This window comes from Phalacrocorax carbo, chromosome 6 (assembly GCF_963921805.1).
Source record: "Phalacrocorax carbo chromosome 6, bPhaCar2.1, whole genome shotgun sequence".
Lineage (NCBI taxonomy): Eukaryota > Metazoa > Chordata > Aves > Suliformes > Phalacrocoracidae > Phalacrocorax > Phalacrocorax carbo.
This window is the reverse complement of record NC_087518.1, coordinates 7491458-7505123: the sequence shown is the minus strand read 5'-3', so window position 1 is coordinate 7505123 and position 13666 is coordinate 7491458. Positions and strand designations below refer to the sequence as shown.

The following is a 13666-nucleotide window of genomic DNA, read 5'->3' as shown; positions in this document are numbered from 1 at the left end:
TGTATTTATTTATGCAGGGAGGCCATTTCTGCTGGGTGTCCCTGGAGAGGTGAGAGCTCGTGGATGAGGCACTAAGGGCTGCCCGCACGCCCCTGCCCGAGGGCCCCAAAATGGCGGCCACGCCCTGAGGCGCCCGCCTCCTCGTTGCTAGGCTACGGGCAGAGCCCGCCCGCCCCTCGGCCGCCTCCTGGAAACTACAACTCCCAGCACGCCCCGCGCGCACCCCGCACTACATTTCCCGGCAGGCGGCGGGGGCGGCGGCCAATCCGCGCGCCCCATGTTGATGTGTGCGAGGAGTTGGGTTGGCTTCCGCAGGAGTAAGCGGGCCGCCGAGAGGAAAGCGGCGCAGGGGAAGCGGTGCCGGTGACATTTCCCTTCGGGCCGCCCCTTCTCCCGCTGCCGGAGCGGGGCCCCGAGGATGGCAGCGTTAGGAGGTCGGTGCAGGCGGAGGGGGGGGAGCGGCCTGCGGGGTGGGGGGCCTGGGGGGGACCGCCGCTGAGGGGTGCCGGGGCCTGCGGGCTGAGGGGCGGCTCTGTGGGGGAGGCGAAGAAGAGGAGTGGCGGGGCCTCCGTGGGGAGGGGGTTGGGGAGGGCGCTCCTTGGAGGGTGTCTGTGGGGAGCGTCGTTTGAGGGAGGGGTGCTTGGGGCCCTGGGCTGGGAGTGGCTCTGTGTGTGTGTGTAGGCTCTCCGGGGCCTGGGGGGGGGGGGGGGGGCAGGAGTGAGGGGTCTTGCAGTATGGGGAGGGCGGTAGGAGAGAGGGGAGCCTCGGGGTTGTCTGTGGGGTTCGGGTTTTGGGGTAAGAGGTCGCCAAAGTGAGGGCCTGTGTGTGGGGAGAGAGCGGCGGTGGGGGAGGGGGGCTGTGTGGCGTTGCGCTTTGTTAAGGTGGGCGGTTTATGGAGGGAGGGGGGCTTGCTGTAAGGGAGACCCCCTAACTGTGGTCCGTGTGAGGGGAGCTGAGCCGAGAGGGAGGGGTGGGGTTGGCCGTGGTGAAAGGCTTCTATGAAGGTGGGTATGTGGGGAGTAGAGAAAGGAGAGGTGTCAGAGAAATTGATGTGGGTAGTATTTTGGGGTGGGTCTGGGAGGAACAGAGAATTTTGAGGTGCGAGAAGAATGTTAATAGAGAAAAAAAGATGCTTGGGGTGGGAGGGAGAAAATGAAGGTGATGAAAGTGACTGGGAAGGTTTTATGGGGTGAAAACCATAATGTGGGTAGTGTCAAGGATTAAACAGAAAAACTGGAATACAGGGATGAGTATTGGTTCCTGGCTGAGTCCACCAGCGCTGGAAGCTGCCTTGATCACACGTTTTCATTGCCCCAGTAATTGGCAGGGTCAAAGAACTATTTTGCAACTTTTTCACTCTTAGGTAGTAAATGAAACTCTTCTGCAATGGTAGCTACATCAGAGTTTTCTTGTACATCAAAGCTTTGCTAGGTAGGAAGCCTTGGAACTGATAAGGCAAAGCATTATTTACTTGGAATTTGATCGTTAGTGATTAACGTTGTTTCTGAACAAGTACAAGTACAAATTCTCCCTCTCCCTAATGATTGGTTAGTTTTGAATATTGGAGCTCAGTTACTGTGATAAAGTAAACTCCCCTATTGTAGATCTCACCTTTAAGTATTTACTATTATATTTGGGAAAGGTAAAAAAAGTGTTTTGAAGACTTTTTCCAACAGTACTTTGAACACACACTGATATTTGGCCCCCAGCCTGCCATGGGAAATGCATGCCCGACAGCAGATGCCTACTGATTTAATTGTGACTGTGCTCAAAGCTGTGTCTGAGTTCTGAGTAAGAGAAATTGTAACTGCTGTGTATCACCATGAGTTAGACTTTAAATCTCCTATTCATCATCAACAATTGTTGTTCGCTATTGTTTTTGCCCCTTTGTGTTGCCTAAAATTTGTTGGAAGCATTCTCTGCAGTCAGCAGCTTTACCTGATTTGCAGCTCTTGCCACCTAATGTTTTTCTTTTGAGCTCTCCTTCGGTGTTGTTGCGTAAAAAATATGTTGCTATTACGAAACAGATTTTTGTGCTTGAGACATTGCTCAATTTTCACTTTCGGATTTACTTCATGAGGCATATCACATGTTACTTAAAAGTATACGCTCCACTTCATGTATCATTGTGAAAACATATGAACACCTTCATACCTAGGTAATTTCAAATGGTAATTGTATTTTATTTGTAAAGGAAAACACGTAACAGTATATACAAATTTATCTGAATCTGTTTGTTGCCTAACATACTTACTGTGGGGCTGTTTCTTCATGAGTCTACACTATTAACCATCACTTGTGTAAGTTAGTAGCCAGTTCCTGTTTCAGTGTGAAGTTAAGTATGTGCATATAGACTTGCGTAATGGTGATGTAGGATAGAGGCTTATTTTATTCTGCCTTTTCTTCCCATTTTATAAGTCAGTAAGTATTGTGATTCTTGACTTAATTTCCCTCCTCCCCAGTGATATAAATAGTTCATATTTATTACATATGACTTTTTTTCTTAGTGTTAATAGATAGAATTTTGTAGGTTAATGATAACTTACATGTACATTGGGAAAAGGAAAAAATAAATTTGAGGTATCTTTATATCTTTACATCTTTATTCACCCTTGAAAACTTAAGACTTGCTGTTGATGGATGGTGACAGTCAGGAAGTATAGAATATTTGTGCTAATACTTTTTCATGTGTGAGTTTGTGTGGGATTTTTTGGCGGGGTTTGTTTGGTGGTTTTTTGTTAAACAGTTTCAATTTTGCTTTGTAGAACCAAGTAAGTTTTCGCAAACACTGAACGGAATTCCTTCTTCAAACACAGTCAGCAGTGGAATGGACCCCTTCCATGCTTGTAGTATTCTTCAACAGCTTAAAACCATGTATGATGAAGGACAACTGACAGATATCGTAGTGGAAGTGGATCATGGGAAAACATTCTCCTGTCATAGGAATGTTCTTGCTGCAATCAGTCCTTATTTCAGGTACAATAGCCCATTGTTCTAGTGGTGATCAAAGCAGAATTATAACTTATTTTCATTAAATGAAAATTAGAAAAAAAAATCACACCTATACTAATACTCCGTGTAACTATTGATAATATAGTGCACCTAGTAAGTAAAGATTATTTTTCTCTTGATGTCAATGAGTTAGCAGTGTCTATTTATCAAAGGAGAGTTTCATTGGCAAAAATTTCATGATTAAAAAAAAAAAAAAGGAAAAAATGTCCCCATACCTCATTGAGGGTGTCTTGGATACAGTAACAGCATAGTTAAACTGCTTGTTTACTTTTAAAGTTATACATTCTAGCACACTAGAATATGCATGTGAAAGAACATGTTGAAAGTTGAGTGCAAAGACTTGGATATGTCAGGAGCTGAGTGAATTTTAATGTGGGGTTAGTGAGATAATTAAGCAAGAAATTCCAGCTTGCCACTTTTGTTTCAGTAAGTCTAGAACTGATCTTAAATTTAGGTACCCAAACAGAACAGTGTAACATCAGTGATAAATATATTTGTGCTGATATAAGGGCAAACACGTTGGGATTAGCTGTATAATATAATTTCATTTCTTACACCTGTAGTTAGAAGGTAATTACAAATAAACTGCTAAATATTTTTCTTTTGTAGATCTATGTTCACTAGCGGCCTTACAGAAAGTACCCAGAAAGAAGTTCGTATAGTTGGTGTTGAAGCAGAGTCAATGCATTTAGTATTGAACTATGCATATACCTCCAGAGTAATGCTGACAGAGGCCAACGTTCAAGCTTTGTTCACTGCAGCTAGTATCTTCCAGATCCCTTCCATACAAGACCAGTGTGCTAAATATATGATCAGCCATTTGGACCCACAGAACTCCATTGGGGTGTTTATCTTTGCTGATCACTATGGTCATCAGGAACTCAAAGACAGATCACAGGACTACATTCGTAAAAAGTTTCTGAGTGTCACCAAAGAGCAAGAATTTCTTCAGTTGAGAAAAGACCAACTGATAAGTATACTCGACAGTGATGATTTAAATGTAGACAAAGAAGAACATGTTTATGACAGCATTATAAGGTGGTTTGAGCATGAACAAAATAAGAGAGAAGTGCACCTTCCAGAAATATTTGCCAAATGCATCCGTATGCCTCTGTTGGAAGAGACATTTTTAGAGAAAATCCCTCCCATGTTTGCACAGGCTATGGCCAAAAGCTGTGTACAAAAGGGACAACCTAGTGCCAATGGCTATACACAACGGCTTGGAATGACCGCTTCTGAAATGATCATATGCTTTGATGCTGCCCACAAACACTCAGGAAAGAAGCAAACAGTGCCTTGTTTAGATTCGGTCACAGGGAGAGTGTTTAAACTATGCAAGCCACCAAATGACTTGAGGGAGGTTGGAATTCTTGTGTCTCCTGATAATGATATTTATATTGCGGGTGGTTACAGGCCAAGCAGCAGCGAGGTCTCCATTGACCACAGAGCAGAGAGTGATTTTTGGATGTATGATCACTCTGGCAATAGGTGGATTCCGAAAGCTCCTTTGTTGCGAGCCAGAATAGGCTGCAAATTGGTTCATTGCTGTGGTAAACTGTATGCAATAGGTGGTCGCGTTTATGAAGGAGATGGGCGAAACTCACTCAAGTCTGTGGAGTGTTATGACAGCCGAGAGAACTGTTGGACAGCTGTCTGTCCAATGCCGGTAGCAATGGAGTTTCATAGTGCTGTGGAATATAAGGATAACATCTATGTTTTACAGGGTAAGGTGGTTTGACTGACTATATGGTGTTCTACTGGAAGTGGGGATTGTTCGTTCTGACTGTCTGCGCGCTCTCAAGCACCTTAGAGAACCGGAGTTTGCTGGAGGTTTAAGGAATGCCCTGGGACAATGGGGTGGGAGGAAAGCCAGGGAGAATGGTGGGTGAGGAAGAGTGAGGTTGCTGCTTGAGTTCTCATGCCTGGGAATGTGTCACTAAGTTGTAGCATTGAGTTATTGCACAAATGGAGGTTTTGGTGGTGTTCTAAGTCAACAGTATAGTATTAAATTTTACTCTGAAAATTCTTTATTAAATCTTTATCTCAGTGAAATGAACTAATATTGAAGAAAAGATATTGTCCTATGAAAAAGCACTTTGTATTTTATTTAGCTAAACCTGTGAAAACTCCTGGTGTCTGTATTCTTGGTGACTGGTAAAAGTCAATTAACCACTGCAGGCCTTTGTTTCCTGCCTGCCCTGTTTCTTGAAGTCATCCTGGTAACTAAGAAATAAGATTTCTCTCTTTCTAGGAAGCTCTGTTTCTTTGCTCAATAAAAATAGTACTGCCTTTACATCCATTCTTCCGGTAAATGATCAGACTTATTGGTGTATTAGATATTGATTCTTAAATGAATAAAAAGGATTGTTGTGGGAATGGATCAAATAATTTATTCTTCCCTTTATTTTATTTATGGAGATCTTACATGATGTATGTATTTGTATGTGTGCTTGACCCATATAGCAGTCTACACTTAAGAGTGCTGAGACTGGTCTATGAGGCTGTAGTAAGAGCCCCAAGAAGTGGAGAGGAAGGAGAAGGGGGAGTCTTGGTTATAAGTTGCTAAGGGCCCCCTCTATGTAAACACCTGCAGAAGCTGGGGTCTTATATCCACACCAGCTCCCTCTTTGGGTCACTCTCCATACGGAGCTGGACCACAGGGAAGAAATAAGTTAGAGAATACTGCAAGGTTGTTGTTATTTACTGGAAGAAGTCAATCTGATTTCTTGACTTTGCGTTCCTGCCACTTGGTAACGTTGGTGGGCTTCCACACGATTTGCAGGGTTTTCTTCTTTCATTGTTTCTGTAGCAGGTTTGACTCTTGTTGGTTGTGGCTTTAAATAATTCTGTTACACTAGCAAGTTCTGTCTCTTTCTTCTATTGGGTCAGACATCTGCTTTAGACGGTTAGAAAGGAATGCTGAAGAATATTTGACTAGGTAGAGTATTTGTTCATCCTTTAAATGTTTCTGAGAACTGCTAAAAAGTGGATATTATTATAACCTGTAGAATAAGAGCATCTTGCTTGCAAATTTTAGCTGCAGTAATTCTGTGCTTCAGTGGTTTAAATGACAACTCAATGCTCACGTAAATAAGCAAGCTACTTCACTGTGCTAACCAGTGAGTTATAAAGGTTCATGTTACGGGCAATAGGCAGCTTTTCTGTGTGAGTGTGGTAGACAAAACCTTGAATGAGTTGCAGTGAAGTAGTATAAAAAAAGTTAACTTCTAATAATGTTTCTACAGAAAGCTCATAAGTTTAAAGTAATTAATAAGGATTGATTGAGAGAGTCAAAATGCCAACAGAACGCAAGCGTCATAGGAGATTACACCGTGGAACAAAAATGAATAATCAAAAAAATGTATTTTCTGTAAGACTTAATCTCTTAAGCTGTGTTCCACCCATTTTACTGTATTATTTCTGTATTCTTTGTTGTGCTTGAGGTGCTCGGTTACACAGCAGCTTGGTTAAAATTCTTCAAATAGCCACGTGAAATTATGCTAATATTTGGCAAATGTTAGGCATTTCTTCCCCTGCGCTTTACAAAAGACAAGGTGGTCTTTCTCCATGTTCTTTTCATCAAATTTGCAGAGCATGAGCTGTCAGTCACCTGAACTTCCATTATCTACAGTCTGTAGACGCTACACTGTGCAGTCAACAGAAGAGGTGGTTGATAATCTAATCACAAAACTAACGATGAAGTAGTAGCGTCATGCATGGCATCCTTTTAAGCAAATCAGCCTAAATGTGTAACCCAGCCACCTCATACAAGTAGCTTAAAAATCTGTGTGTAGCACAAGACACAATTATTTGCTCAGATTTAACAACTTTCAAGCACTGAATTCTCAGACACCACGGTCTGTAGATGACATGGTGTGAAGATGTTAAAGAATGAAACAAATACTTCAGACAATTCAGGACTGGAATCTTGAAAGGTTTTGTCCCAAATTATTGAACATGGTTTAGAAGTAGTAAAGGATAGCTGGGAAATAACTAAAGCATTGTATTTATGATACGATTCAAACTCCCTCTTCTTCAGCCAGAATAGAAACTCAAAATAGTCTTTATTTCTGCTATTAATATTTTGTCATGCATTTGGAAGAAAGCAGGTGATGGGGCTAGGTTTTTAGTTGTGGGATCAAGACTTTTAAAAATGGGTAGACCGTTTCTGTCTGTGGAAGAACATACCTGAAAGCTTAGTAGCTGCAGAGTTACTGTTCTGGAAATGAAGCATAAGTTATGTTTTGTTTTTTCCTCTCTTTCAGGGGAATTTTTTCTCTGCTATGATCCTCAGAAGGATTACTGGGGATTTTTGACCCCAATGACTGTGCCTAGAATCCAAGGCTTGGCAACTGTATACAATGACTCCATCTACTACATAGCTGGAACCTGTGGAAACCATCAACGTATGTTTACCGTAGAGGCCTATGACATTGAACAAAACAAGTGGACTCGGAAAAAAGACTTTCCCTGTGATCAGTCCATTAATCCATATATAAAACTCGTACTCCTCAAAAATAAACTCCATCTGTTTGTCAGAGCTACTCAAGTCACTGTTGAAGAACATGTTTTCAGAACCAGCAGGAAGAATTCACTCTACCAGTATGATGAGGTTACTGACCAATGGCAAAAAGTGTATGAGACTCCAGATAGGCTCTGGGATTTAGGCCGGCATTTTGAATGTGTTGTTGCTAAATTGTATCCGCAGTGTCTTCAGAAAGTTATTTAATTTTTCTTTTTTTTTCCTCAGTAACAGGCCTTAGTGATTTCAGTGGTGATCTGATGCTAGAGAAAAACATGTCTTAAGAGAAAACAAAGAAATTCTGTCAGTATTTATTGTAAGCTGAAACAGGCAGTTTTTTTGTATATGGGGATGGGTGCTCTTTAAAGGTTGCAGTCTGGGGAGGGAATTACTGGTTCAGTTTCATATTTACTGATATTTTCCTGGGAAATGAGAAGGAGGTTACAAAGTGCAATTATCAGCATTTTTTTTCTGGTAAACACTTAATCATGTCATACTAGAGGGGTGTTTTTGTGGTAAGAACAAATTAAGTGGAAGAGCCAGGATAACTATGCACTACAGTGAAAGAAAATCTAGCATTAATAGCAAAGGATGTCCAAGATCTTCTGAAGTGACTTTTCTTTTTTTCTCTTTTTTTTAAATACGGGTAAAGTTTGAGGCAATATCACTAAGTTGTTTAGGTTTTTTTTTTATTATTTTAGATTGAAAGTACATAGAGGAATGGTAGATCCTGATTCATAATGATCTCTTTTTTTATACTGTTTTTGAAGTCTGCTATCATGTTTGTGATGCTATTTGTGCACTACAGTTTGGGAGAAAAACTCAAGTCAGAATTGGAACAAGGAGAACAAAGAACCTTTGCCCCAGACGGAGGCACCGTACCACTTCCTGTCTGTGGACTTTTGTTAAAATTGAGCTTAATGATGGGAGAGAAAAAATCCCGACACCTGTTTTCTGCCACATAAATGTAGTGCTGTAAGAACATTTTTTTTCAACACTGCTTAAACCTTTTTTTTCATCCCATAAAGGGCTTTAACCCAAAAGTTGACGGTGCTAGTACGTTTTTAATACTCCTTTGTCTGAAATGGGCTAGCCTTATGCTACTGTTTAAGACAGCCTGTTGTTTTTCATGGAGTGTGTGTCTGTCTTCAGGCTCTGTCCTGTCATCATATTGTCTTTTTTAACATTTTTACTGCAGTGGTGTTCTTGCACAGAATGGTGACAGGATATGGCCTTAATAATACTGATTTATTTTTTTGTGTGTGTGTGTGGAGTGTTCATTCTGTCTCCACTAAAGTACAGTGCTATGTGCAGAGTTGGCATGTGCTCCAGTAATTTGGAAAAGTGTGGCTCAACTTTACAAGTTGTTTTTCTTTTCTCCCTGCAGTCAAGCCCTCAAATACCTTCGATTTCATTCTGATCTATAATGTGAAAATTTGCACTACTGACCTGTCTTCACTATCTAGTGTATTAAAGTAAAATTGACGATAAGTGCCCGTGGCTTAAATAATCAGAGATGCAAATATAGAATAGGGATCTGATACATTGCAACACTTTTCTCTATGTATTTAACATTTAGCTTATTTTTAAGAAGTAAATAAGTTCGAAGTTCAGCCTCTACTTCAGTAGTGAAAACTGGATTTAAAAGGGAAAAGATGAAGCCTAAAACTTGTATCAGCTGTAACTTGCCAGATTTAATTCATGACAGCTCTAACTTTTGCAGAGCTGCGAATGTTATCTTACGCTTCCCTGTTTTCTCAAACTGACCTAAGTAAACCAGTTAACTTGAAATGGCAGTGGCCATCTTGGGCTGTAAGTGCTTACCATTATCTGGCTTAACAGCTGATATTTCAGTAAGCCAAATATTTAGCTCATTGTTTATCCCTCTGGCATGGCTGAGGATTTGGATAATGTTTGTTTACTATGTGGTCTTACTGTTCCCAAATGGAATCATTCTAGTACATGAAAATACTCGCCTGGTTCTATTTCTTAATTCTTGCACAAAATGTTTAAAAGGCAAAAACAAACAAAAAACTGTGAAATTAAAAGAAAAAAAAAGCCTCTTTGCATTACATACCTCATCTTCCAGAGACTCACCAAACCGCTTCTTTCAAATGCGAGCACCTGAATTTTTTTCTGAAGTTGAAGTGGACAATTCTTGCTAAGGCTGCATTTTCCAACAGTGTTGAGGTGTGTTGTTTCTTCGTTTAGTTTTCTTCTGGATACTCTTTTTTTTTTTTAATATATCTATAGCCAAGAATAAGAGTGTTTTTTTTTAAAAAAAAGTACAACTAATTTCATTTTTAAAACTCTCCTTAGTCCTTGGCTAGCTCTCTTTGCGCTGTTGTAGGCCTCTAGCTGCAAGCTTTCTGAAGCACCCTCCCTAACAGTGTTGCATTTGTGTGTAAAACCATTTTTTTTTGCAAAGTGTTATGTAACTTTTTCTTGTTTTTTTTGTTGTTTTTTTTTTTTAAGCTTGGTTGGATATTTACAAGACTTCTTGCTGCTTTTTGACAATCTTCTATATTTATTTAGTAGAACAAATTTCAATATATTACTTGAAACTATGAAATAGAATTGAGTTAGCAATTGACTGGTCATGTGATGTATAGAAGTACAATATGCTGTGGTTAATTCTGCAGTAGGTTTGTTAATTTTGTTTATCTGCACTAAAGTACGAAGATCTCCATTCTGTTTAACCATTCAAACTGAGGGTGTGATCCAAGTCTGTAATGTGTTTAAAAGCTAAATCCTGGAACTTGCCGTGGGAGTAGAATATACTAAATCTTGTGCATGAGGAGTTTGTTGAGACAGTAATGTAGCTGTGACATTTTGCCAATTCTTAAATGCTTCTATGTTTTGCTGAAAGTCAGATTCCTGGTAAAGTTTTGCTGTAGAGTCAGGCTTAAGTAAACTTGCACAGCACAAAAAAAGAAATAATTGCACCAAAGGTACTGATAATATTTAACAGTAATCTGTATGTTTTCCCCACTTGGTATTTTTTCTGCATTTGTTTCCCTTTATTAAATGAATTTCTAGCATTGTAAGGACTTATGTGAGTGTTAATCTCTTTTCCAGAATTATTAGTTACTTTAGAATAAAACATTTTGTAATTTCCACTTGATTCCATCAGTAAAACTTAGAATAACTGAAAGCAGTTTTGGTGCACCAAACATGCAGCGTGTGTATGTTCTACAAGAAATCGAAGAGCTCCCTGTTCGTCAGGCTGGTTAGAAATGGCATCCAACATTCAGTGCTCAGGTATGTTAGTAAGAAGTACTGTAGTCCTATGAGGGCAAATGTGTGGATTTTTAAACATTTTGCCATAATTGCACAATTTTGCATTTTTACTTAATGTCATGTTATGTTTCTTAAAATAAACCTATTGTTGAAATACAATGGAGTTCAGCTGCTTTTGTGATAAATCTCTTGCATGTGTTTCAGTAAATTTCTCAGAATTAACCCAATGATAACTTTTTGACGCTTGTTCAGTTTTTCTATTTCTACACTTGTGTATGTGATGTCACATGTTTGGGGTTTTAGATTTTTTTTTTTTTGAGGCAGCACTGCGCTGTTGCTTGAGGTGGAAGGTGCTTTGTTCTGTTTTTTGTCTCATTCCTTGTGGCTCTTCGGGTCTAACTTCTCATCTGCTTAAGCACAGGTGATGTCGTCTTCCGCTTTCCCTTCCTCCCCACCTTTGGCTGGAGCTGACATCCCAGCAGGAATGTCAAGTAGGGCTTTCCAGCCTGATAATACTGTATGTCGGAAAACCCTGAAATGCTTTGTACTGAATTTCCCAGTGTCTTAGCGGGGAAGTGACTTCCCGGGCGGTAGAACGGATGGAGAGAGCACAGTGATGTTGGTTGCAAAGGAGTCTGCTGCAGAGCTGGGAATGAGGGGCCTCGTCTCCTTTAGTTATTTAAGCAAAACTCCAGCATTCTGTGTGGCTTCTGATGCAGTGATGGTGCTTAGCATATGTGCTTGTCAATGCTACTTTTTATTTGAGAACCTTTGTTCCCTTTCAGAGATTGTCTCATGACTTAAGTGGCAATGCTAAGTCATCGCGGCCTAGGAAAACAACATGGTGTTCTCTTGTTTGGGAAGGCACTCCTACGGTCAGGTTCCCGCAGGCATTATTTCCACCCTCTCACCCCCTCACCCCCAGCCTGTAAACTTGCCTGGGTGTGATTTGAAGATTGTTCACTTGGCATTTTAGTCATGAGTCTGGGCTAGTGGCAGTTGTGTATGTTCAGGTGAACTCTGCCACTTGTGATCGGTCAATCAGAATGGGTTGGCTGCCTAGGCTGACTTGGCAGACTGCTTGTGAGCTATGCAGTGCGGTACCCACCTTTCTGGAGACTGCTGCATGATTACCCTAACCTCGAGTGAGTTTGTGCTGACAGATCCACACTCCTGGTCACCAGTTCAAAACGGTACACTCCCTCTGGTCAGCCACTATAGCAGTCTGCAGCTCTCCAGTTACAGTGCTCAAGGGTCCTGGCCTCTTTGCATAATCACTGGTCTATTTTGTGTTATCACAGCATTGTTCCTTATCTAGTTGAGCTCCTTTCCTCCAACCTATGACAACATGTACTGGACAATCTTGACCTCTTTTCTGTTTGCAGCCTTCTGTTGCTGGGAAGACTGCTGTGGGGAGATTAGCCAGCAGAGCAAAGGCACTGCTTGCCTTCCTGTGTTCCTGTCAGATCTGCAGTTGCCCTGTTAAAAGCCAGGGATGGGTCCTCTTGAAGACCTAGCAGAAAAAGTGACGAAGCCAGCACAGAGGAGGTAGGCTTGGTGTTTAACTTATTTTAGTGAGCTGAATAAATCAACAACACATACTAAACTATGTGCATTCTCTACTTGCTTCCACATCCAAGTGCTCAGCTGAGGCCATGAAATAGTAATGACTCCTGTTAGGCAGAGAGGTCTAACTAGATTTGGCTGTACTTTCATGCTGTCTCTGGACTTCGCTAATAAAATAGTGGCTGAGAGTCCAAATTGTCCATCTCCAGCATGGAGTCTGGAGTTGCAGTCACCAAATACTTGAATGGTAAAAGCATCATAACCCAAGTCTCCCTGTCTGCTCTCTGCTTTGTTTGGAGCACTATTGCTCTGTCCAAAACAATAAGAACTTATGATGGAAGATCCTCTAGTGCCCTGCTGTGGGTTTGGAACATGCTAGTGTGTAATGACCTGTTGGGACTTGAAGAAACCAAGGAGCTGAAGCTGACAAGAACAGAGACACCTCCTGTGATCCTCAAGGGAAGAAGTTATTTCAAAGCAAGATAACAAGACACTGCAAGAAAAAGATAATTCCAGTTAGCTTCTGAATTTGGTTATCTCCTTCTCTGGTCCTTTTTTTTTAGCTAGAAGGGGAAAAGAAACTGAACTGAGCAGTTGTAGCAGAAGCCTCACTGAGTACCTCGCTCCAGGTACGTCAGAATGGTTCTTGTGCTTTGCTGTAGTACTCCTGTCTCCTCCAAAAAGATGTCAGTGTATTTATGAGTTAAGTAGTAGTTGTAATCTAATTTATAAAATACGTTTATGGAGATGTCTGCAAACTTTCGGCTAAGTCATAAAAGTCACATCTGGAAGGCACTCTAGGTTTGTAATGGCCAGGGAGAGGGACTGGAGCCAAAACTGGGGCAGGAATAGTTGAACCATGTTCTTTGCTTCTCAAATTTCGCTCCTCTCATGACAAAAATAGATAAATGAATTGGCCCCCAGAGCCCCAAATATCCTAGTAGCTCCTGTGAAATCCTCTTAATGCTTGGCATGCATTATAATGTGAAGTAATGCACAGCAATGGATGAGATAACTTTGCATGTTACCTTGCATTATGACATGTGTCACTTTGTTCCAGCAGTCTGCTTTCATGAATCCATGCTGTGGTTCTTCATAGTCCTGAAGTGTTCTGTTCAGTGTCTGGAATTACACTCGTGTATGCTGCCTGTGAGTGAATATCTCACAGTTGGGTACTCGTGCAGTCCATAGATGGAGAAATAACCACCCAGCCATCGCTTTCTCCTTATCTCTTTGCAACATATGCTCCCCTCTCTGCCTCTCAAAGGGAGAAGAGTTTGACAAAACTTGAAACTCCTCTTTTCTTAACATCTAGTTAAGGTCCCA

The 13666-nt window shown here is 41.1% G+C and overlaps 1 protein-coding gene across 1 annotated transcript; it reads left to right on the top strand.

Moving 5' to 3' along the window:
- The first annotated feature begins 287 nt into the window (after positions 1 to 287).
- On the top strand, positions 288 to 10933 carry KBTBD8 (kelch repeat and BTB domain containing 8). The gene is made up of 4 exons (XM_064453513.1): positions 288 to 434; positions 2766 to 2976; positions 3622 to 4736; positions 7278 to 10933. The coding sequence occupies exons 1-4, from the start codon at positions 419 to 421 to the stop codon at positions 7739 to 7741; spliced, it is 1806 nt and encodes a 601-aa protein (XP_064309583.1). The 5' UTR covers positions 288 to 418; the 3' UTR covers positions 7742 to 10933.
- The last annotated feature ends 2733 nt before the right edge of the window (positions 10934 to 13666 follow it).